Genomic DNA, 25,911 nt, shown 5'->3' on the forward strand with positions numbered 1-25,911 from the left:
TTTAATTTTTGCGTTCTTATGAATTTGTTCATGAACCGTAAGTCGAGAATGGGTCTCATTGTCTCGTCTACTTTTGGTACCAGGAAGTACGTTGAGTATACTCCTGTGTTTCTTTCCTTGAAGGGTATCCGTTCTATGGCCTGCTTCCGCAGGAGTTCCTTTGCCTCCTCCTGCAGACACTGCAGCTGCTTGCCTGCTAGTGGCTTTCTTTTTGGTTTTCTGCTTGTTGGTCTCCCCTCCAACTCTATGCAGTATCCGAATTGGATAATGTTGAGGATCCATTTGTCTGATGTGATTTCTCTCCACTCTCGGAGGTGAAATCTTAATCTTCCTCCCACTGGTGTCATGTGGTCGTAGGTGTCTAGTTTGTCTTGACCCATCTGTACGTGCTGCCCCCTGGGATCTTTTTTGTGGGCGGGCACACGGAGTTTTTTGAAGTCACTTAGAGGTGGGCTGCTGCCCCCCTCTTCTATTTTGTCCCCGTCCATTTCTCCCTCGAAAGGACTGGCCTCTTTGTTGGTACTGCCAGGACTGCTTCTGCTGACCATGTTGAGTCTGCGAGTCTGCCTGGTGCGTTTGCTGGAAAGCCTGGTGTGATGTACCTGGCTGGTTTCCGCCTCTCCCGCCGGGCCTCCGTGACGGGGTGCCCCTCTTGTTCCCTCTGAACTGCAATGCTCCCATGGATCTTGCTGTTTCGTTATCTTTTTTCAGTTGACTGAGCGTTTCATCAACTGTTGTTCCAAAAAGCGTGTTGCCGTTGAACGGTGTGTTCAGGATGCTGTGTTGCACCTCCGGTTTGAAACCGGATATCCTGAGCCAGGCGTGCCTCCTTTCCGTGACGCCCATCATCATGAGCCTGCTGGCGGTGTCTGCCCCATCCAGGGCCGTCTTAAGGCAAGAATTTGCCGCGTTTTTTCCCTCTTCAACCAGCTTTTCGGCTTTCTGCCTGGCATCCTGGGGCAAGTCCTTCACCAACTGCCCCAGTCCCTCCATGATTTGGTACATGTGCCTGTTTATCAGGGCGTTGGAATTAGCCATGCGCCAGTGGGTCGCGGCATTCCGTTCGATCCTTCTGCCCACCAGATCCATCCTTTTGCTCTCCTTATCCGGTGGTGGGCCCGAGGTAGTGGGTACGTTAGCCCTCCTCCTTGCTGTGGCCGTGATAATGGAGTCTGCGGAGACCGTGCCCTGAATGTAGGCCGGGTCCTTTGTGGAATGCTTGTACTTCTTCTCAGTTCTGGGAGTTACTGCCTTGCATGTTGCGGGCTCCCTGAAAGCTTCCTTCCCCTGAGCCAAGACGCTCTCGAGCATTGGAAGGAACTGGCTCCTCGTTTGTGTTGGGAGCAATGTTTCTAGAAGGAAGTCTGCTTTCTGCTTCTCTTCGTCTAGCTTGATCTTGAAAGCTGCTGCGGCAGCTTGTATCACCGAGTTGTAGGCCCCGATGTCGTCCGGCGGCGAGGGCCTCGAGGGGTAAGTGTCGACCACCTCCTCCGGGCTGTCGGTGTCGACATCTATGTAATCTACCTCCTGTAGGTCAGAGGGTGTCGAGTCTGCGTCCGTCCTGCTTTCCTCTTCCTCCCCATAGTTGTAACTATCGTAGGGATTCTCGTACTCATCCTGGTCGTCGATCACCTCGACGTCCTGGTCTTGTTCCTCGACGACTTCGGCGATCTCTTCCTCCTCCTCGACTGCCTCCACCACCGGTGGCTTGGTCTTGTGAGGGATCTTGAAGGCCTTCATCTTTGCATCGAAATCTTTCTTCCGCTGCATGATGTTCTCCATTTCGGCCTCGAGGCGCCTTCTCTTCTTCTCCATCTCTGCCGCGTGTTCCGCGTCGGATGGGTCGGCCGTTCTTTTCGGCGGATGGTTCGTCGCCGTACCTTTCGGCGGCGAAGTTTTCGACGTCGGACCGGATCTTGGGTCTCTGGTCGTCGTCGTCAGTTTTGGGTCTTTCTCCCTCGGCGTCGATCGATCCTTTTCGGGGACGATTTTCGACGTTTTCTGCTGATCAGCAGCCCTCGGCGCCGGGGACTCCTTCTCGGAGGATCCGCTGGGCCTTGGAGTAGTCGCGGACGCCGCCTTTTTTGGCGTCGGCGCTTTCGGGGTCTTGCCCTCGATTTTTCTAGACTCAGAGTCTCTCGGGTTCTTGGGGGCCGAAGAGTCTCCTACCTTGTCAGAAGTCTTCGTGTAATCTGTCTCTACGACCGTGTAGCTGTCGTCTTCGGCGGCAGCGTTGTCTTCTTCCTCGGAGGACATCCCCAGCTCGTAGAGGGACGGAGTTGGGGCCTTCCCCTGCAGGGTGGCGTGTGCTACCCTCTGCCTCTCTCTCACACGAAGGGTCTTCGGGGCGAAGGCGGAACAGGCGTTGCAGTCTCCGCTTTCGTGGTCCACCGGTAGGCAAAGGTTGCATACCGGGTGCTGGTCCTTCTGCGCGTACTTGTGGTGGCAGTTACGGCAGAACTTGAACGGCGTGTTGTCCATCATCGGGCGTCCAGGGCCTCTCTGGTCGCGTGTTCATCGACGGTCGTCGATGATCTCGATGAAAAAATGCCTTCTCCTTGCCGGCTTTTCGTCGATGAAGTCCCCTGCAGTCTTCAGATGACTTCTCCTCGTCTTTTCTGTATTTTCTTTCTTCTTTCTCCAAAAATGTCTGGAGCCCAAACGGGAACGATCCAGACCCGACCGCGGAAAAAAAGAATCTGAAGATGGCGCCCAAGAGTGGGAGCTTCCGCAGGAAGCATGCCGACGTCACCGGAAATACACCCAAAGGGGTGTGACGCCGACACCCACCTGGGCTACAAAAAAAAAAAAAAAAAAAAGACTACGAATCCGGACCCAACCACAAGACCGCGGAATAATGCACAGCATAGTGAATCCAGAAAGATTCACGCTGCAAAACTTGTTTTCTTACTCCAGTATTGGAACTTTCATAGATTCACATGCCTGAATCAGAATAGCGAGCAGTGAAAACCAAAGCACATTTCTCAGATACATTTCATAATCATGCAATACAATTTGAAAATGGAGCATAACCTCATATGTATATACGTAGAGAAAATGTGACTTTGCAAACAAGAGAAATTACGGATGGAGGGATGTAAAAAAGGCTCACCGTTACTGGATGATATTCCGCAGTACCGCCTCTTCCACCGGCGCATCCGATTCTGCGGCTGCCTCCAAGCAGTAGTGCCTGGTTAAGGTGTGCGTAGATGCCCAGGTCGCTGCTCTGCAGATATCCTGGATTGGCACTCCTCCAAACAGTGCAGTGGATGTGGCCACCGCCCTCGTGGAATGGGCACGAACTCGTGCATTCAAAGGCGTTCCAGCAGCTTGATGACAGTAGACAATCGCACTGGATATCCATCTGGCAATTCCTCTCTTTGACAGCGGGAAACCTTTCCTGGGTGCGCTGAAAGCGACGAATAAATGCGAAGACTTGCGAAACGCCTTAGTTTCTTTCAAGTAAAATTTCATACATCTCTGAACGTCCAGTGAGTGCAATACTCGTTCCGCTGCTGTTGACGGATGAGGAAAGAAACGTTTCAACACCAACGGTTCGTTCAAATGAAAATCAGTTGGCACCTTCGGAATGAACTTCGGGTTTGTCCTGAGAATCATTCTATCCTCCTGAAACTGTAAGAAAGGCTCCTGAATCGCGAGCGCTTGCAGTTCACCTATTCTTCTCGCTAAAGTCAATGCAATGAGAAGAGCCACCTTCCAGGACAAGAACTTCAGGTCTGCCCTGTGTATCGGCTCAAACGGTGGTTTCATCAATTGAGAGAGTACAATATTCAGATTCCATAGTGGTGGTGGAGGCTTTACTGGAGGAAAGACCCTGAATATCCCCTTCATAAATTGCTTGATAATCCTTGATGACCATAAGGATGGGCCTGACGATGACCTCCTGTAGCGGGATAACGCAGCCAAATGCACCTTGATGGAAGCGTGTGCTAATCCTGACTTTGCCAATAGCAGAATGTAAGGTATAATTTGATGAGGTGCAGCAGTAAGAGGGTGAACGTTATGCCTCGTACACCACAGACAAAACCTCTTCCATTTCATCCTGTAGGTTTTGTTAGTACTCTCCGCTCTGGCCTTGGACAGGAAGGATCTCTCTACATTCGTGTGAGATGTTCAGATGGCTAAACTCACAGTGTTCATGAGAAAGGCTGCTAATCGCAAGGATTTCGGGTCCGGATGGAGCACCTGCCCCTTTGACATTGTCAGAAGCGATGGAATTGGACGCAACCGAATTGGACGGTCCTCCGACAGCAGCAGCAGTTCCGTGAACCAGTGTTGTCTGGGCCACCACAGGGCTACCAGGATCAGTCTGCACGGCTCTTTCTTGATCTTCACCAGTACGCGGGAGAGAAGAGGAATTGGAGGAAAACCGTAGGCAAAGATGCCGGACCATGCCATGGAAAACGCATTCCCCCAAGATCCCTTCTGGGGAAGCCAGCTTGCGAAGTACTGGCATTTTCTGTTTTCCCTTGTAGCGAAGAGGTCCACTATCGGTGTTCCCCATCTTCGAAAGACGCTGTCCAGGATCCCCTGGTCTAGCTCCCATTCGTGGCAGGACAATTTGAGCCTGCTGAGAGTATCCGCCTTGACGTTTTGACCCCCCGGGAGGTGTTTTGCTGCCAATGCTATCCCTTGCTGAAGAGCCCATTCCCATATCTCCTGGGCTTCCTGAGACAGGGAGAGAGATCTCGTTCCCCCTTGCTTGTTCACATAATGCATCTTCGTAGTATTGTCTGTTCTTACCAACACCGGCGAAGCTCTTATCCTTGGTAGAAAAGCCAGTAATGCCAAGCGGATCGCTCTGAGCTCCAGCAGATTGATGTGTAATTGCTGCTCGTGCACCTTCCAACGACCGCTGACTTGAAGGTCCTGAAGGAAAGCTCCCCATCCTTCTAAAGACGCATCCGTCTTAACCACTAGAGGAGCCGCTCTTGCCAGAAACGTCAGTTCCTGAGACATTTCCTTTTTGTGTCCACCACTTTGCTGCCTGTACCATCACTGGTGTCACCCATATTGTATCTTCGAAGGATCCCTCCGCTTGACGCCATTGGAAATCGATCTGCTCTTGCCATGGTCTCATCCTTAGCCTGCAGCAAGGTACCAGGGGAATACAAGATGACATTGTGCCCAGCAAGGATTTGTACCTGCGGACTGTAAGAGACTTTCTTGTTACAAAGTCTTGGAAGAGGGACACAATCCTCAATTGCCTCTCTGCGGAGGGAAACGCTTTGTTGCATTCCGTGTCCAATATTGCCCCCAGAAATGTGATAACTTTTGCTGGGTGGAGGTTTGACTTTCCCTCGTGGAGAGTCAATCCTAGATTGGCGAACAAGTCTATGCAGGCCTGTGTTGACGCTCTGGCCTGTACCTTTGATGGTGCCTTGACTAACCAGTCGTCGAGGTAAGGAAATATTTGAGGTTTTTGCTTCCTCAACATAGCCGCCACTGGAGCCAGGCATTTCATGAAAACTCTCTGCGCTGACTTCAAGCCGAATGGCAGTACCCTGAATTGGTAATGTCTTCCGGCTACTAAGAACCGAAAGTACTGTGTGTGCAGGATGGATCGGCACGTGGAAATAAGCGTCTAGTAGGTCCAATGTGGTCATATGATCTCCTGGGTTTAATAACGGAAGGATGTCCTGCAGAGACACCATCCTGAAAGATTGTTTCTTGAGATAGGTGTTTAAGGATCTGAGATCCAGAATAGGGCGCCACTGGAGCTTGTTTTTTTTTTACAAGAAAAAACCGGGAGTAAAATCCCTTGTTTTCCTGGGCGTTCGGTACCGGTTCTATTGCTCCCTTTCGGAGCATTGTCCGAATCTCCTGCCGGAGTTGATGCAGATGGTTGGCTCTCTGGTGCATCAGTGGCGTACAAGGGGGCGTTTGAAGAAATTCTAGGGTATGACCAAATTGAATTATTTTGAGGACCCATTGGTGCGTTGTTATTTTCCGCCAATTGTGAAGATAGTGAGCAATCTTTCGACCAAGGGGAGCCAGAAGATGGAGGTTGTCATTGTCGATGGGTGTTGTCCTTTCCCCGGCCACCCCGTCCTCTTGGAGTTGATTTTGTATATCCTCCTGATTGACACTGGCTGTACTGTTGACGTTAAGGCTGCGATGAGGACAGATAAGAAGAAGAATATCTCCCCTGTTGGTATCCTCCTCTATACGAGGACTGCCCTCTACCCCTGGAGCCACGAAAAGGGGGTTTTCTGTATTGCAGTGTCCCCAGAGCCTTTGCCGTATCCGTATCCTTCTTGATACTCTGCAGAGTATCATCAATATGCTTCCCAAATAACTCTTTTCCATTGAAAGGGAGGTCTAAAATCTTGTTTTGCACCTCCGGCCTAAACGCTGTTGCTCGCAGCCATCCTTGCCTGCGCAGGACCGCCGCTCCTCCCAAGGATCTAAACGCCGTGGTCGCTATATCCATAGCGCAGTCTATGACTTTGGCCGAAGTCTTCTCTCCTCTCATGAGAATCTTCTTCGCCTCCTGCTTCTCTGGTTCCGGCACCTGGTTAATGTACGGAGACAGGTCACACCTCACCTGCCTGTCGTACCTTCCCAAGATAGCGAGGGCATTAGCTGCTCTCACTAGCAGAGCCGACATTAAGGAAAACCTTTTTCCCGCATTATCCAACCTTCTGCCCTCTTTGTCCGGAGGTGTTGCAATCGGAGCAGATGGGTTCCTGGATTGCAATCGGAGCAGATGGGTTCCTGGATTTCTGTTGCGCCGCCTGAGTAATAACAGAATCCGGTTTGGGATGACCCAAAAGGCAAGCTGGAGCATCCATAGGTGCCTTATACTTTTTATCTAGTCTGGCCAGAACCGGCGTTACCGTAGCTGGCGTCTCCATGACCTTTAATCCTTCCTTCCAAATATGAGACACTATAGGCAGGGATCGCACAGATTTCCGATACGAGTCCTTGAAGTCGTATAAAAAACATTCCGTCTTCTCTTCTGTCATGGTCAGTGCAAATCTCTTAGTGGCTCTTTCCATCAAATTATGAAATCCACCAATGTCCTCCGGTGGAGAATCTACTGGTCTCGGCGTAGGAGTTGAAGGTGAGGGAGTGATATAGTCATGCCATTCTGCACTTGTGTCCGCAATTTCCCCATCCTCATGATCGTCATCCGAGGTATCGTAATGGGACGTCGGCGGTGGAGACCTAGCAGTAGGCTCCGGCAAAATCTCTCTCCTACGAACCGGTGTCCCTGGCACCGACCGTGGATGTGGAATAACCTCTGGGGCCTGTTGAGCGACTGGAGTCGCTGGGTATCTCCTCCTATAATCCTCTAACATGCCCTGGAGGTCCCTCAACAAAGAGGATGGCACATATTGGTGCTGTTCCTGGGGTTGTTCCTGATAACCCCCATATTCTTCCTCAGAATCCTCCTCCTGGTACTTGACCTGCAATTGCGAAGGGCTACTCGCAATTCCATACTCGTCATCTTCCTCTTCCGAATCTTCCTCTTCCAGCAGGTGAGATGGCAGCAATGGAGAGACCTTGCTCGGAGATGTAACCTCTGGTGTTAAAGGTTTTTTCCAAGGCACCAACCTTTTTTCTGGTGTTTTTTCCCTCGTCGACGGGAGATTCCCATCGCCGTCGTCGACCAAGTCATCGTCGTCGACGCCACAGTCTACGTTGTAGTCACCGTCGACGCGGTCCTCGTCGGCGCCGTCGACGCCGCCGTTGACGCAGTCGTCGACGGTGAAATAGTCAACGCTGTTTAAACACCATCTTTCTTCGTTGACGACTGAGGTGTTTTTGTCGTCGATGATCCCTTTTTCGTCGACAGCCCCGTCAACGGTGCTGAAACATTACCTTTCTCCTCAGAAGGCGAAGACGAAGTCAGTTTGATGGTAATCTTAATTTTCTGAGGTGATTGTGGTGGATCTGAGGCGGATTTCACTAGTTTCACCTCACCAGCAGAACCCTTCTTTCCCTTAGCTGTAACTGAAGGGGATTTTGAGGGACTGCGCCCTGAAGACCCTGGAGTGGTCTTTTTTGGGGCCTTCTCAGGTCTTTCTCCTGAGGAATGTGTCTGAGGAGATCTACTTCTTTTCTGAGATCTTAAACGCCACAGATTCCTCTTCACTCTCACTTGAGGGGATCTCCTTCCTGGCTTTAACCTTCTGAAGCCAGATCAGCAGCCTTCCCTCACGATCTCTCAAGGTTTTATTTGAAAAGGTACGCCATACCTTACAATCTGCTGCCTTATGGTCTGGATAGAGGCAGTAGATGCAGTCCTTGTGAGGTTCATCTGTATAAAGCCTCCTCTTAGAGCAGGTGGAACAAGCTCTAAATAATCCTTTCTTCTCCTGCTCAGACATGGTAGATGAAAAACCTCAAATCTAAGTCAAAATACTGTAAAAGTAAAGAGTTTGAGCACTCCCTAGCACAACGTGCGGTAGAAAAATCTGAGGGGCAGAAGGTTCTCTCAGGAGGGTTCTAGAGGGTGAGGAGCTCTGATTGGTTCAGGGAAACGTTTGGGCCTTTTTTACATAACAAAGGCTATGGGTTGCAAAAGGGAAATGGGCCTAGGCCTCTTTTCAGTTTGCTTTACTACTAAGCACTGCTTTTTTATATACCGGAGACTCCCGTCTCGACGATGGGGAATGATTCAGGCATTTGAATCTATGAAAGTTCCAATACTGGAGTAAGTAGAGTTCCTAGAACAATACAGCAGAATCCATTTTGGTATGACAACACAATCCTAGCTCCACAAATTTCCCCCTGAATCCTGAAATAAAAGAAAACACTCATTCCACTAATACAATCCCCATCCTGAAATGCCAATGAAATTAGTTTATGACCCTTCAGTACTACCGGAGGCAGAGAGCCCCCAGAGAGCCCCCAGACAAACTAGTCCATGAAATACAGTTTCAAATCTAGAGCATTCTTACTATTCCAGCCTCAACTACCCTTTACAGATTGAGGTTCCACCTAACAGAACTGAGGTACAATGGCAGCTGCACCTTAGTAAGTCACATGCCAAAAGTGCAATAAGATTCTAGAAACAATAATATGGTTAATTTATGATGGCAGAAATGGGATGGCCTAGAGGCTTTCACATTTCAGTCGCTTTAGCTATTTAAGGTAACATCGTCGACACAGAGAAAGGAGACAAGATTAATGTTATGCTTGGCTGTTTTAAATGGCTTTATAAAAAATTAAGGTAACAGAAATATAGGCAAAAGAAGAACTACAATAACTTTATGGAAAAGTGAAAGGAGCATCCCTTTAAAAGACAACGTTCATTCCGGCTAAAGCAGTAAAATGGTTAGTCTTTCCCCTTAAGCTTTATAAGAATCAATTGGAAATAGAAAAAAGTAAGGATACCTGATTTGCATTTGTTGGGGCCATGCTGGACACAGACTGAGGTTCCTCCTGAGGAGTATGTTGAGAAGAAGGGGATTGAGTTTCCAGGAGAGTCCTAGGTTCCTGTTCATAGCTTCCAAGTGTCTGTTGTTCCTGTAGAAGAAGTGGATGAGGCTCTTGGCAAGGTAAACCCTGAGAATCCTGGCAAAGAGGTGACTCGTCAAAAGGAACGAGTGGCGACTTCTCTTGTGGCAGAAACATGTGTTCTTCATTAGGAAAGTTTTGAGACACCTCATGAGAAAGTAGCAAATGATCATTATCAAACCGAAGCACCTGTTCAGGATCAATATAGGGCTCATGGTTAGGAGGAGGCAATGTAGCAGTATCAGGAGGAGGCAACGGACCAATGTCTTGAGGAGGTAAAGGTTCAATAACAGGAGGGGGTAAGGCTTCATGTTCAGAAGGAGGTAAAGACTCTTGGCATGGTTGAGGCAATGGCTGATGAAACGAATGTGACAAACTCCCGTGGTCAGGAAGAGGCAATGGTTGACGTGTAGGATGAGGCAAGGGTTCAATGTCAATATGAGGCAAGGACTCCAGGGCTGGTTGAGGCAAGGTTTCTTGACAGGGAACAAATGGGGAGTCTATAGAAGCAAGAGGCAGAAACTGTTGCTGAGACTCTGGATTACGAAGCTCATAGGGTTCCTCAATAAGAGGTTGACAACCATCATTATTGGATTCTTTAGAGGCAATTGATTCCTGCAAGTAGTCTTTATCCATCACATTTAAATGTGCAGGTTCAAAAGAACTGTCCATGTCAGACTTTAAATGTGAAGCATTAATCAAGTTTGTTTCTGGAAGGCACAAAAAACTAAGTGCGCCACACTCATGAAGTATCATCTGAAGGCAATAATGCAGAGAAGGGTTTGAGTGAGCAGTTAATCGTTCGTGCATAGCCTTAACAAATTCGCATATCCTACTTTCGGAATCTTGGCTACCGTTGTCTGCTCTGGACCACATCTTCCAACAAGGGTGCCATGTGGAATAGTAATAATTGAAAATGTCAACAGGGCAAACAGCTTTTAGGTCATTAAGGTATCGGTTATAAATACTTAGTGTGCGGGTTTGGGATAAATTGATGACACACTTCTTGATCTTGATACCAGTTATGGAATCCACATGGGCAATGCTCTGGTACAGCCGATCCAGAACCAGTGGCACACAATACTTTACCGAGGCATTAGGAACAAGCGTCTCCAATACCTGAGGATCCCTAACATTAGAACCCACAGTGACATATTTCACCTGGGTGCTCATCTTGGGGATGCTTTGCATGATGGATACCATGCTGAATCGCAAACTGTCTGATGTTTCCTTCCTTGAAATGCAGTATGCGCACACTACCCAATGAGAGTCCTCCTTTTCACAGAGGACAGTGTACAGATCAAAGTTTGAGTGGAGATTTGGCAGAAAGTCCACATAAAGGTGTTCAGGAAATGCCCGAGCCACTTCCTGCATTTGAGAAGTCATAATGAAGATGTTCTTCACCAGTAGTTGTTCCTCAAGGAAAACTAACTTCACCTTGATTCCTGGGTCCGAAACAAAAAGGGAGTCCAACTCCTTCAAAATTTGGGAATGCTCTTCAAAGGGAATCGAGTGAAATCGCAAGAGTCTGCTCAAATCGCTCCACTCCAGGAACTTCCTAGAGATGTCGAGAGCCAGCCGTGTTGTATGTCTGGCATGGGTCATCAACTTCTGTGCTGCTCCCAGCGTAAAATTGTTTGTTTCCTTCAAGTCATGGTTGTGCATGAGATATGTTTTGCTAACGATGAGTTTGTCATTCTGGGGGCCCAGTTTCAGGTGAATGGTAGCTGGACATTTCTTCCTAGACAAAAAGTAAGATTGTATTAATTGAAGTTCTCCTCTAAACAATTGTAAATACAGCAGAGAATAGAAATGGTTACAATAGAGGTCATGCGGAACGAGTACAGTTCAGAACTTTCAGATTTGGAGACGTACAGCCTAAACCTAGACTATACTTTCTGCATAAGAGAGAAACGTGCAACAGTATTTGAACAAGTTTAGACAACAGCTGTACAAGCCATACATCAAACCCTGTACACTCATGTAAATAAAAAGTAAAATTATGAAGAGCGACACAAACAGTAGACACTGAGCAGTACAAAATATGGAAGTTGGCCTTGGTACGGCATAGTATTACCACAAAAACATTGTAAAGTATCAACCCAAATGCCATTTCTATCTTCTTTAAATACCCCATTTGTAAGTAATTACAGGTAATGCACTTTGTTCTAAGAAATTATATTAAGTACTGTAGGGTTGTAGCTGGAAGTTCCATGCAACCTCATAATGCTATGAGGTCATGGAACCCAATATAAATAAGGTAATTTTACTGTTCCCCTCACAAGCTTCCTCTATGGGTGGGTGCACTCCTTAGGCAACTGGAGTCGGTACTAGACCATTTTATCCCAGTCAATTGTTTGATTTGTTCTTGGAGCAATAGGCACTCTGCTAGTTGGGGATGTGGGTAGTTTCAAATCTACATGGCAGGGTAGCAGGGAGGGGGGGGCAGAACGACTTTGGGTGAAGAATGCTATTTTCAGTCTTATTGTAAATTTCTTATGTCAAAGTGGGAGGGGGGAGGATTTGTGGGGCAGATTTTTGGTTATGCAGGAAACATCATTATATGCTTTGGTTGTGCCACATGTTGCATGGGCGAGACAACGCCCTGGTTTTTTACAGCAATTATGCAGTGGGATAAAAGGCTAAAGCTTATCAGTTGGAACGTTAATGGGCTTGGGGGCAAGGTGAAAAGAAGCATAGTGCTCCAAGAGATACATCTAATTGGCAACTCCTGTAAGGCTCTTAACAGGTGGAGCTACAATGTGGTGGCAAACGCTGGCTTCACCTCCGGTTCACGCGGGGTAGGCATCCTACTTAGACGTACATTCCCGCTCAGCATCAAACACACATGGACAGATCCATTGGAGCGCTTCGCGGGGTCTCGGGGCAATGGGAAGGGCAAACCCTTACACTGCTAGCGGTATATATCCCACCAGGTCTTCAGACTCAATCATATAAAGACCTTGGGACGCTCTTACTCTCCCTTCCTGGAGGACAACTCATACTGGGTGGGGACTTCAATGCGGTTGTGTCGGGGGTTCTCGCCCGCCACCTGCCCGAGACATTATTGCTGGGCACAACTGGCTTTTCAACTTTGAAGCCTTCGGCCTCACAGACTTCTGGAGAATGCGCCATCCAGCCCTCCAACAGTACACTTTCTTCTCAGGGTCCCGTCACACATTCTCTAGAATAGACTATATTCTTATGCCCGTACAACAAAACACTATTAGACAAGAAATTAGACACCTGGCGAGGGGTATCTCTGATCACTCCCCCCCCCCCCCGTGGGCGCATCTCACTATAGGTGAAAAAAGGGTACGTTGCGTAGCGCCCATCAACCCATGGTATCTCTGCAATCCGGAAATTAAAGCTGCACTCACCCAGAACATCAACCAATATTTTCAAGAAAATAAAGGCACAGTACACTCCCCTTCTACCCTATGGGAAGCGTTCACGCCCTCTCAGCCATAGCTGGACTGCTTAAGGAAAACACAAAGCAGATGGTCGCCGTGTAAACGCGACCTCCTCCGCCTCGTCGAGGCCGCGAAAGACGGCGAAGACCAAGCCGCTCTCCATAGAATGCAGCTCAAGGAAGCGGAGTACAAAGCGCTAACAACAGATGCTGCCAAAACCTTAGAGAGACACAAGGACGGACTCCTATACGACCAAAGAAACAAAGCAGGCGAACTGATTGCCTGGTTGGACAAAAAAGAAAGGGCAAACAGGCTGGTCCCAGAGCTTAAGAGTGGTTCAGGTGCTGAGCTAACAGAACCCCACGACATAGTACGCGTGTTCGCTACTCACTTATCGCACGTGTACCGGTGTGGCTCGCCACTCCTGGAAGAAGTCTCCACAGCACTACTAGCAGACATCTCATTACCTGTCTTCTCTGGGTGTTGGAGAGTCCCTTTACAAACGACGAGATCGCCACGGCGATCAGAGCGTTACGACCAGGAAAAGCCTTGGGCCCTAATGTTCATCCCATTTAACTATATAAACTCAAACCTGACAAACTGGTCCCTTATTTAAAGAGCATGTTTGAAGAAAGTAAAGAACTGGGCAATCTCCCACGAGACCAACGTATCGCCACACTGGTGGCTACACCCAAAGCAGTGAAACCAAAATATGAATTATACCTCATACAGACCCATTTCCTTATTAAATGCTGAGCCCAAAATCCTTGCAAAGCTACTGGCAATCTGGCTACGGCAAGTAATAGACAAATTAGTACACCCCGACCAATCAGGCTTTATGCCACACCGAAACACCGCACTTAATCTTAGAAGACTTCACGGTGTATTGGGGCGACACACCACCATCCAAGAGGACGCCATTGTGGGTTCACTGGACGCAACAATGGTGTTCGACATCCTTGAATCGCATATCTAATGACAGTCCTGCGAAAGCTGGGCTTCGGGCCCAATTTTATCGGATGGGTGCGGCTCCTTTATACTAAACCACTGGCGCAGGTGGTGGTAAACAATAACATTTCAAACGTTTTCGCCCTCTAAAGAGGGACTTGGCAGGGGTGTCCTCTCTCGCCACTACTTTTTGCACTGTCACTTTAGCCACTGGCAGCCTGGATACGGAGGGATCCTTCCATTAGGGGATTTAGTGGGCAGCAGAATGGGAGGATCGAATCTCATTATACGCAGACGACATCATCTTATATTTGACCTCCCCTTGGAAATCACGGAGGATGGACAGATATTGGCCCCCATTTCAACGTGAATGGTTCGGCCCACCCACTTGGAGAAGCCGAAATTTAGGGACTCTTGCGGTGTCACCAATAGGGGCTATTTACAAACTAATGAAGGCATTGGCCAACATCTCAATGCGGAATGTGAGGTATTCAAAATATTCGTACGGGAATTCTGCATCGGCCAGGCGGTGAGGGAGCAGGGGAGGCTGAAGAGGAATACAATGCTCAAGAACTCCATTTGTGTGCAGAATGGACCCTACCCCACAGAACCTTCAGCCAGACCCAGGATTGCAGCCGAATCGGAAGACACATGCAGTGACCCCGAAACAACGTATGATGTGAACTTGTGAATACATGCACACTCCCCATACGGAGGGTGGCAGGGCAGGCAGCCTGCTGGCATGGCTTAATCAGCCGATGGATTGTGGCCGCCCAGTTACTGGCATCAAAACACAGTCGGGTGAAGTAGTGATTTCCCGGCATGTCATCCAAAGGGGCTTTGTCGATCACTACAGAGAACTCTATAGTGCACAGCAGTGATTATCTGATGAAGAGAGAGTCCTTTTGGGATAGGGCAACACTGCCTCGCTTAGAAATCAGTCAGGCCATTACTGACATGCCACAGGATTGAACCCAGAGGACAGGTGGCCTTCCAGCTGAATCATAGCTATGCAGCGGTGCTTGCCTCCAAACGGTCATCCATGTATGAAACAGCACTGGAGACTGGCTCTTTGCCAGACACTGCTAGGGAAACACTTATTTTAATTTTAAAACGAGGGACAAGTTAGGAATTGCTTTCTTTGATGAACCATAGTAACAAGCCATTTCTTGGAATCATGTGGTATACATGGTTATTTATTTTCAGGTCTGACTTGAGTGGTCTATATGGCATACTGTTACCAATGTTGTGAACTACACAGAGTAGACTTCGACTACACCAAAGAGTATCTCTCTCCCTTCCTGCTCTTATCTGCTTTGTGCATTATTCCATCTCTTGTGGAGTGCTTGCACTGCAAGCATGAGGGGATATTTTACATCTCAAAAGTATACAATTGTCACATGTTAAATTCCTTACCTCTTAGATGCACTAAAAAGCAATACTTTTTTCATTAGGTTTCACCTAGGCAGTGCTTACGCCATCTTCTCAAGATATATTGTATCTAGGATATGGGCTTGAAAAAACACCCATCTGTTATTTACATTAGTTACTTCGGTCGCTTCAAGTCTCTTAATCTTAGTGCCTCCTCCTCACAACACTGCTTACAGGCCCTCACCACCCCTCTGACGCTAATGCTGTTTTGGTAAGTTACTTTACATTAGTTGCTTTAATTTATATAGCACACCTAGCCATGGGCTCTGGGAAATGAAATAGTCAGCCCATTATCAAAGGATGTTGAGCCAACAGCAAACTCAAACACTGATCCTTAGCTCCTCAGTCAGCAGTTCCTACCGCTGCACCGTATCCTTTTCCTAGCCGTGTTGCAGGGTGCAGTACCATATGTGGCCAAAAGTCCCAGTAGTAACTGCCATAATCGCCCCCAGCGATATGGCTGGGGAGTAACCCGCAGAATCATTGCTTCAGCCGGTAAGCCCCCACGCTTCCCTGGCAGCAAAAAGCTGCTGGAGGCATCTTTGAAAATTAACGGATACTGCGCGGTTTAGCTGGAAACTCTTTGTATTAGCACTGCATGTCCCAGTACTACTGGGAATGTTTTCATACTGAGGTGGAAACATTTTCAATTAAAGCAACTGTCATTTATTTCCTCTCCACAGTTACCAGCAAATGTGTAATTGTGGACTAAATATTTTAATGTGCCCTTGTCATATCGCATGTTTGTGTTTTTCATTTTATACATTGAGGAGATGTGTGTTCCTCCTAAACATTTAAAGCCACCACCTTTCTTTCTTAAAAGCGTATGTCGTTTTTTGTGTTCCACAGAGTCTATGTGAATGCTGGTTACTTTATCAGAAGGTGTTACACAGTCCTGTCAAGTGTCACGCAACTGGTGTGACACTCACGCATATCAGTGCGGTGATCCGCATCACCGCACTGAATGCATTTGTCACGCATTTTGCCAGCGGCGCGCCAGCAGCTCTTGTGGGCCCGGGCTCTCAAGTTCTGAGAGTTATGCTGCCTGCGCAGCTTATTGCCGACTAATGTGTGCCGCCTAAAGAAACCACAGACTCACTGCAGCAGCTCTGACTGAGCTGAGCTCTCTGAGCGGCGCCGCCGCGCTACAATGTATCTCTGCTGCTAGTGCCTCTAGAGTCCGACGTCGACTCCCGTTTTCCCGTTGCCCTGGAAACTTAACATAATGCAGATACAGTCAGTCTGCAGGGGCCGGCCGGCGCCCGGCCTGCCCGCAGTCGATACAGCCTCAGAGCTGTCAATCAACTGTCATGGCCATTGGCGCAACAGGGCGCCAGGATGATAAATCCGGATGTGCCGGCCTGGGATGGGCCGTCAAGTCCGGAGGAAGCAGAAAGTTAAGCGGCGGGTGATTAGAGAGTGGTGCAGGCAGGCGGGCGGCGCGCATGCTGTGCACAGTCCTCGTCACTCTTAAGCATGGCTACCCGCCGCGGCCCCCTGTGCAGCCGCCCCCCCACCCCGTACAGCAGGGTCTGCAGCGCACCTTGATCACTGTGGCAGCCGCAGGCAGCTCAGCTGAGCCGGCCGCCGCGGCCGACACAGGACACCGCTCTGGCCAACACCAGGAATCGAAAGAAAACTGCGAGGGCTCGGCGGCGGTGCCCCCCGCCGCGGCAGCACAGCCGCCCAGCTCAACTATCTAAGTAAGTGCCAGCCGGCGGTGTTCATGTTATGGTTTATTTTATGTCATGCAGCCACATTTAGCGTGGACTGTTTATCCCGGGGCGCCACGGTCACAGCGCTTCACAAGAGCAACAGTACTGACTCTGACATGAAAGGACGGAGAAAATTACAACATATTACACAAAAGGAAAGCAAAACGTTAATTTTACAATGTAAATTCTCGCCTGCTGAAGTGTGCGGCTGTAAATCACACTGAGTCAGTGGGGGCGGGGGGTGCATTGTTGGTTGGGGGGTCTGTGAGCTCATTTCCTCCTGGAACAGGAGAGGTCGGAGGTGACCAGAAGCGGCGGGGCTGTATAGGAGAGAGTGCGCTGCTGCCTGTGCACTGCAGGAGAGGCAATAGTTGACATTAAAACCGGCCGTGGCAGGACGCGTAGGCACAGCGACCTCAGCAGCGAGATAGTCACAGACGGGGTCAGTCAACGCAGGCAGCATGATCGCAGGAGCCGCATGATGACCGGACGCTGCTGCGGGGAGACTGCACGCAAATAGGCTGGTCTATGGCAACCACCACACAGTTCGAGGTGGCTTTTCAAATCATAATCCGACTCAAAAATAATATGTACTTTAAGCCTGTCTAGCTTTTACCTAAATGCGTGCCTCCCACTTTCAGCTTTCCGTTGCTCACGGAAGTCCAGTAAAGTTGCAAGTCACTCTTCTGATTATAATTAAATTATGAACGTCTCCCAGACCGTTTTATGTATTTTCTGCAATTTTGGGTAGAGTCTGTTAAATAAAAGCCGTTTAACAATTATTTCTTACGCTTTTCAGCAGTTAACTTAGAGTTTCTCGTTGCTCAAAGGGGTGCAATTTCTGATATTTAGGTTTCCCTCATCTTCATTGCTGGATTCTGCTCGTGAGAAAGTGTCACTCATAGTCGTTGAAATGTCACTCATAATTACACTGAAATTATGACAATGTCACACATGGCAATCTAAAACCTTGGCAGCTATGGTTACATAAAAGTTGTATAATATGTTTCCTCAATAATAAATGGATGGGCAGATCTCAGCTTGTTCCGAGTAAACACCCCTTGACGCCATTCCATTCCCAGGACTGTTACCTACTTCCTCTTTGTGTCAGCGTATTCGGGGAATGAGGGAAGAGGCAGAGTAACCATTTGCAGTTCCCTTGGTGTATGAAACCTAAGACTGGGCCCACCGAAGTAACCGATCATAAATTTTGTTTTAGCAAGTTGAAAAAAAAATAATAATACTTTAATACAACATAAATTAGAACACAGCATTTGAAGGGGCGTTTAAAAAAATCTCCATCTTACACATTGCAACATATTATTTGCATAGCAGTTGTGCAATTGTAACTAGGGCTCTTGTTCCAAAGTGTAGCAGGCTGTGCACGGGGCCATGTGCGCAGCACAGCAGGGTCTGCCTGCCCATGTTGCCAACAAACCACAAAGAGAGCGGGAATGGGGCTTAACACGTCCAGCATATACGCCCCAATGTGTCAATTGAAAGAACAATGATATGCCGTTCCCAAAGGCGGCAGCAAGGTGGGGTATGGGTGGGTAGGAGAAGTATGTGTTTCATGTGTCAAAGAAAAAAGGGCAGATCGGGAGTAGTTACTTTATGAGCAAGGGCCCTCACACAACCCAAAGGGTATCATGCTTGATCACCAGGCAGCTCCTCATTGGGCCGGCGCTGCAATGCCCAACAAGTCCCAAAAGGGGGCTCTTTGCTGGGGGTCTTTTCCTTTTCCCCAAGTGAGATGGACGGGGTGGAGGGGCGTATTTAGGAGTGGTATGAGCAGAGGTGGAGAAATGGTGTGTGCAAGATAAAAACATTGCTACAGGAATCCCACAGGGTTCTTTATTGGCTATGTTCCTAAGCTAAAGTAAAAACAAGAGACTAAAGAGTCGTAGCCAGAAAAGGATATTCTAGGCCTCTCAAGCTAAAATTCTTGTAAGTGAAGTGAGAGGGGTCAACACGTTTCATGTCTTTAATAGTCCGAGGGATCTTGGCATTTCGTCAAGTCCGGGAGATCATGGTCTCCTAATGTAGGGACGGTGTAGGTGCATGTCTGTGTAGTACTGTACCCTAAGATATTGGAAATGTAGTTTCAATTTATATAGACATACAATGTACCTTCTGGATGAACCTAGAGGAGTGGGCTACTGCCCCAGTCTTTAGGGCTAGGACACTTGCACACTGGCGTGACTAGGAACATTGGTTGATGTTGTGTATGGTAGGAAACAAAGCATTTTATGGTTCCTCAAATAAAGATTTAAATGGTTGTGAAAACATGGTTCGCAAGTCAGCAAATTTTTATAACACTCTTATGGTTATTACATTATTTAGTTAGTAATAGCCTTGCTGTCTCTAATTTAAGAGACACAGACTAGTCTTCAGTCTGCAGCGGTTTCTTTGGTCCCTGTGGTTATTCCACATTCTAAGTCCTCTAAGCGGTGCTGCAGCTGTCTCTTCATCTTGCTATGTTCCCTGTACTGACATGGTCATGTTCCACTGCTCTGAAGCCATCGGTGTGTTCAATACTTGCATACAACGATGTCAAGTCTAGAGCAATGCGTAGAAAGTTCTTCTGCCAGACAAAATTTTAGATTTTCCTTCAAAAGACACTGGTGGTCTTGACATATGATGTTAGGTCTTTAACCCCTTCAGCGCTAATGACAAGGGTAACTCGTCATGGACTTTCCATTGATTTCAATGGAAAGTGAATGGACCTCGCACACACCCCTTAGCAGCCAAGTGGTTAACAAAATCTTGTAAATAGTGGTCCACATATTTTGTGGTATATTCCAATAATCCCTCTCGGGCTGAGATGATGGGCCGCCCTGGAGGGTTCTTAGCGTCCTTATGGATTTTCGGGATGAACTACATAGAGGGAGTTGTTGGATTTTCCTTTTTAGGTCTCGCATGCGCGGCCTCTACGAGGCATCAAATAATCTGTATTAGTAGTGAAACTCCACCCATTTTGTTTCTCTTTGTGTTGTCACTTGCCATTGGTTAAATGTGTCATTGCTGTTTTTATCTTGCTCATTGATTGGCTGGTGGTCCGATACCTCATTTCCGGTTTGCTTCCATTTCGCAGGAAGCAGCACCGACCAACTGCAATGTAGTTCCACTACTGGCTGTTATTGTTTCATTTAGGGACTACTTGTTTTATGTAGGCATCGTGCATGCACGGGCAAGAATAATAATGTTTTAATATTTACGGCGCGTAACGCTGCCCCATGCCTTTCATTTTATGGGTATTTGTTTAATACAATAGCGGCACCAGGGTCCAGGCAGATGCAGCCTCCCGCCAGCTGTGTCAACACTCTGCCGATCACTGCAACAAAAACAAAGATCTTCTTGGCAGATGACGCTCCGCCAGCTGGTTCCACAGCGCTGCTCGGCTGTGGAACAGAGCTGTGGAATGAGCTGTCTTGCAACCGGAGGCCGAGGCGTGACTTGTAGAGACATTGGAAACTCTCACACTTGTTGTATTAAGGTGAGCATTATAAAATGGCCGCCCCTTACCAACCTCGGTCTACTGTTGGTTTTAGCTGCCTGTTGTGTTGTAACTCGTTTCTTTTTTGTGGCTACTGCTTTCTGTTATCCAGTGGTTTGGTTCGTTTTATTGTTTGCATTTTGCGCCATTAACGGAGTTCTTTGTTCCGTATTTGTAGTGTTTGATGTATTACTTGTACTGTTATTTAGTGCTTTTATTTTATTTTGGTGCTAGAGTTTTGTTTTTTTATTTTTTGCCTGTGCCGTGTGAGCTCAGCGCTTTGTGAAGTTTAAGGAGTGATCCAAAAGTTCAGCCTCTCAGCTCTCCTCCCCAGCTTGTCCTCCGGAAGGATGGCACTCCTCTGCGTTTGTGGTTAGTCACTGAGAGCACAGGGGCCACGGACTATTTATAGTACTGACCCCCGCACCCAACACCAAAATAAACAAACAATTAGACACGCTGTCCGCTGCGCACCCTGGTCTGAGTCTGGGATCTTCTTCATTATTTCTGCAGACTGTTTTGGCGAGGGTGTCTAATGCACAAAGGGGGGGAAGATATTGAGAACAACAACTACATACCAATAATGCTCTAACTGCTATTCTCTAATTAGTACTTATCCTACCAGCTGTCTTCGGAGCTTTTGCCTCTCTTCTATAGTTACTGTACTGACAGGAAGTTCTTTTCTAAAAAGAGAAAACACTACATTACTAACTATCTAATTATCAGTTCACTCTAATTTAGAAGTAACTCCCTTTTAGTACCTTAGGACTTCAAAGTGATGCCTTGAACTGTTTTTCTCTAACTTCTGGTTGAGTGAGTCACAGGAACTATATACAAATCCAGTCTTGGAAACAAAAGGTATCCTCCAGAAGCGCGGAAGAAGGAAGGAACAGAGGGTAGGAGAAAATAGGGAAAGCGCAATACAGGGAAGGAATGCCTTTGACCAATAGTTTATTCTTTTACGCTGCTGCTTAGTCTTACTGTACTCTAGAGACTGAAGCGTCTTGCTGCGTCACAGTGAAGTCGAGAGTCTCAATTCCTGCTCGGCTCTTATGTCTCTTATGCTGTCCAGAATTGACTCCTGTACTTGAACTTGTAGTCCTCACAACACACGCTGCAGAACTGGACTGGAAGGTTTCAGGGAAGAAACTACCTCAAATTCTCAATCATTCGATACTGAAGAATTGCGCTGACTAACTAGAATCGAACACTCAAGGGCTCAGATACTGGGGAATTATTCCCTACTTGAATCTCTAAGTAAACTCTAAAGGTCCGCCTCCTTCACTAGGGAAACTATTCGGAGGAACGAACTCGGGCTGCGTTCACTCAGGAAAGTTTGTTGAAGTGCGCAGCTTGCAGCGCTCGCGCTTCCCACGAACACTAGACTGCATAGAAAGGCGACCCCCCACCGCAACTATCCACATTGGCAGCCATCTTGGGGAGGTCGCGTTACTGCTAATAGTAATGCCATACATTGACTGTTTTGGGTTTGATAATCACTCGTGCCTGCTTGCGCCCTTCAGGGCAGACAGTCAGAGCCACAATATGATTCCTGACAAGCCATTACTCCCACTACACTTCTCTCATCTCTTCCTTCAACCCCCACACCTCCCTCTTATCTCCTTTCTTACTCCTTCCTCAAGCATTCCCTCTATTACACCTTTCCGAATTCTCACAATCGCTCTGCATTTCAAACCCACACTTTCCTCTTTCCTTCTTTCTACTTCTCACTCCTCTCTATACCTCACTTTGCCCTTTGTGGCTCGAGACATTGGAAACTCTCACACTTGTAGTATTATTAAGGTGAGCATTATAAAATGGCCACCCCTTTCCCACCTCTGTCTACTGTTGATTTTGACTGCCTGTTCTGTTGTAACTCTTGTTTTTTTCCGTGGCTACTGCTTTCTGTTTCCAGTGCAGTTTGGTTCGTTTTATGGTTGCATTTTGCACCATTTATGTTCCGTATTTGTAGTGTTTCATGTATTACTTGTACTGTAATGTAGCGTTTTATTTTTATTTTGGCGATACAGTTTTGTTTTATTTATTTTTTGCACACTGGCCTCATGCCATCCCACCTTCCCCCTATTAACCACATGTGCAGTCTGCTGCCCCTTCACACAAAACAAAAACACATACACTTCTATCTCTCTGCATCAGCAAGGCCTCCACAATTTGTGGGACATTTTAACATCGGGCAAACATCATACTATCCATGCCCATCCAGGGTCCTCTTTCTCCTAATCTCCATTTGGTGTTCACCTGCATCGACAGATAGGTGATCAGTTGCTTTGGCCTGTTGGCGTCCTCCTCTCTTCGGTGCTCTATTGCTTCTGTCTCTTGTCGCTAACACAAGACACGCTTGTTATTGCATTCCCACATCGTACAAGGTGTCCTGGCAGAGGAGTGCATTTTTGTTCATATTTTGTCTGCGTGCAGGCACTGACATGCCACACAATTCAACCTACACATTTACATTCCACACCACATAATTCAAAAGCAAAGCACATAATTCAATTCATCAACACAATTACACAAGACACCACATATATCCAATACAGACCACAGATATCATCATGCCAAAAAAATTCAACAGCACAACACATACTCTACTACATACCACTCCACAAAATACCATGCCACATAATTCCACTCCATAACACAGTCCCAATCCACAATTTCAGTACACTTAATACTCCATAATTCCACTACACAAATCCACACCACACACAATTACACAACTAACAATTCCAATCCAAACCACAAAATTCCACTCCACACAACATACATCCGCTCCAAAACACATGGATAAAAGACATTGTAATTTACAACACCAATGACTCCAACTTTCACAAATGCGAGACCTATTGCATTGCAAATGCTTGTTTAGATATTTATATTCATCCATGTTGATTAGATTTGCACTTTTCCACATTGAGAGTTTAATGTAAAATTCTTTATATGTGGCTTTCAGACTGGATGCACTGGTACAACTAACTTGTACGATCATTTAGCTGGTTAAAGGCTTCTTTCTTATAACTTTCCTGTGGCCAAATCACAATGTTTCCCCCTTTGTCGCTATTATGAATGACAATACTATTGTCATTTTGTAATTTAGCGATTAAGTTCCTGTACTGTTGAGTTTTCTTTTCAATTGTACAGTTTTATTCAATGTTTTTATTTGAGAAATGACAGTCTCGTGAAAAATATATATTGAATCCCGGATAGTGATAGGGTTAAATGAGGACTTGGGTTTAAAAGGAGTGTGTTGCCTTGGTGTAATTGTATTATCAAATTTTGTGCTACTAGATGCTGTATCATCACCACTTTGTTGACCCACATTTTCGTCACGGTTCTTGCATCACGTGAAGAAGTTTATCAGATTGGGTTAAATTTGAGTGTAAATATCCCTCATACCGTATTTGTTGACTTTGTTCTGTTTGTGCTTTAGTTACCATGTGGTGTTTTTTTAACTTTAAGTTTCTTACTCCTTTATATACATCCTGTCTGGTGGTATATATATATATATATATATATATATATATATATATACATACACACACACATACATATACATATACACACACATATACACACACACACGTATATATATTCACACACACACGTTGCCCACTAAATCGACTGAGCAGTGCATATTGGATATTTTGCCTAAGAGGAAGACCTACAAGATGAAATAGTCTAGAATGAATACAAAAACATAGCTATTATATGCAAGTTTTTTCTTCTTCATATTATACTAAATATGTTAAATACCTAGACTTTATGAGTCTACTATAATGTATTATACTTTTAGGAATGTATATACCTTTAATCTCTCAATAAAGAATTACAACACAAAAAAATAGCTATTGCCCTATAATAATTTAATGATGTTGAAAAATTAACAAGCGAATGTATCTAACAGATAAGCCTGAATGTACAGAAATGTGGAAAACATTGTATATGACCGAATAAAATGCAATAAAGTTTAAAATGCAATAAAGTTTATTTCCAAAAACTTTGTTACAAAGAAAGTGTTTCACAACCTCAATTCCGAAATGGTGTAGAACAGTACAGTCAAATAAGGAGTGAACAGTCTGTTAGATTAACAGGTCTGTCCATAGGGCTGTAGGCGAGGATTACACAGATGTAATTTCCAAATGGATACCTGGGTCTTTAGACTTAAATGTGAAAGACAATCATTGATACTTGGACTGACTTCAAATTACAAAACCTCCCTCAACTATCATAAATCAAGGGTCTGACGTGGGACAACTAATTTTTAAGACTAACTTATCCACCACAAAAATCTTACTCCTTTACAATTTTGCCCAAGAAACCGAAAGACAAGACACACATATCTAAAGATTATCAATAAAGATTCCTAGCAGGGGGATGTAAATGGAGTCACTTGGAAGAGCATGGGTCATCTAGCCTTGTAAAATAATAGAGTTGACATAATACATAAATCCATATTTAATAGGCCATGCAAGAAGTGAGCAAAAAGCAACAAGGCGCAGGATTTAACCAAAATTAATTACTGCAGAAAAGCACTGGACACCTAAAGTGCACATATGGAACCAAAGGAGCATTTATTTTGGTCTTCGCCAAAGCATTATGCACTCTATACATGCAGGTTAGTGCATAGCTCTTCATAACTAAGTATTTCGAGCAATTTTACCGTACAGTCAAACCAAGTTTACATGACAAAAACTCTTTTAAACCATTAGAGTGTGAGATCTTCAAGTAAATTCAACAAGCGAACAGGTAAAGTCCTCTTCATATATTTGCCATTTCACTAGCACTAGGAAGCTATTTTGACTTGCCATGTTTTGAGGAATAAACAAAGTGGCTAATCATCCAGACAACAAGCACAGTTATACAGTGAAGCAGCAGCATTAGTTACTAGTTACACGATAGATCAACAAAATCACCCTTAGTCATGGTGACTACAAGTAGGAGGCACTACAAATGCCTTAAGGTTTAATACAAAGTAGGGCAATTACAGCCTACTAACAGCCAACAAAAAATGTTTTAGCTGGCCTTTTCTGCACGTTTGAACCAACTTCCTAACCAATCATAATTCAAGAGAGGTAGACGAGAAACAATACATAAATGGTAGCATTAAATGTTTTTTTAATGTACCTGGTGTTCAAGTTGCTTCCTTGGCAGCCCATGCTCACAGTCTCATACTTTAGGGAATGGGCCACCACTGCTCCAGCCTTCTCCACACTGAGGGGTACAGATTGCCGGATAGCAAATCTTGTGCTCCTCTCTAGGCACCAGGCATCCAGGAAAGAGCAGAAGTCAACCCAGCTGTAGAATTCGCTCTGCTCCAACTGTTCCTCTGAAGCTCCTGTACTAGCCTGTTGAGAAAGTCCCAGAAGAGAAATCACTGCAAAGTCAGTGCACGAAGTAGACA

General features: G+C 46.3%; 1 protein-coding gene across 3 annotated transcripts in view; it reads right to left on the minus strand.

Annotated features, from left to right (window-relative positions):
- The window catches only part of LOC144770363 (uncharacterized), a 918,549-nt gene that overhangs the window by 848,194 nt on the left and 44,444 nt on the right, over positions 1-25,911 (minus strand). For all 3 annotated transcript variants that reach the window (XM_078654830.1, XM_078654829.1, XM_078654828.1), the window contains exons 5-6: positions 25,635-25,855; positions 9,367-11,230 (exon numbers count right to left, since the gene is read on the minus strand). In XM_078654830.1, coding sequence (XP_078510956.1) covers positions 9,367-11,230; positions 25,635-25,855 — 2,085 coding nt within the window. The remainder of the gene's footprint in view (positions 1-9,366; positions 11,231-25,634; positions 25,856-25,911) is intronic.

The sequence above is a fragment of the Lissotriton helveticus genome, chromosome 7 (genome assembly GCF_964261635.1).
Source record: "Lissotriton helveticus chromosome 7, aLisHel1.1, whole genome shotgun sequence".
Lineage (NCBI taxonomy): Eukaryota > Metazoa > Chordata > Amphibia > Caudata > Salamandridae > Lissotriton > Lissotriton helveticus.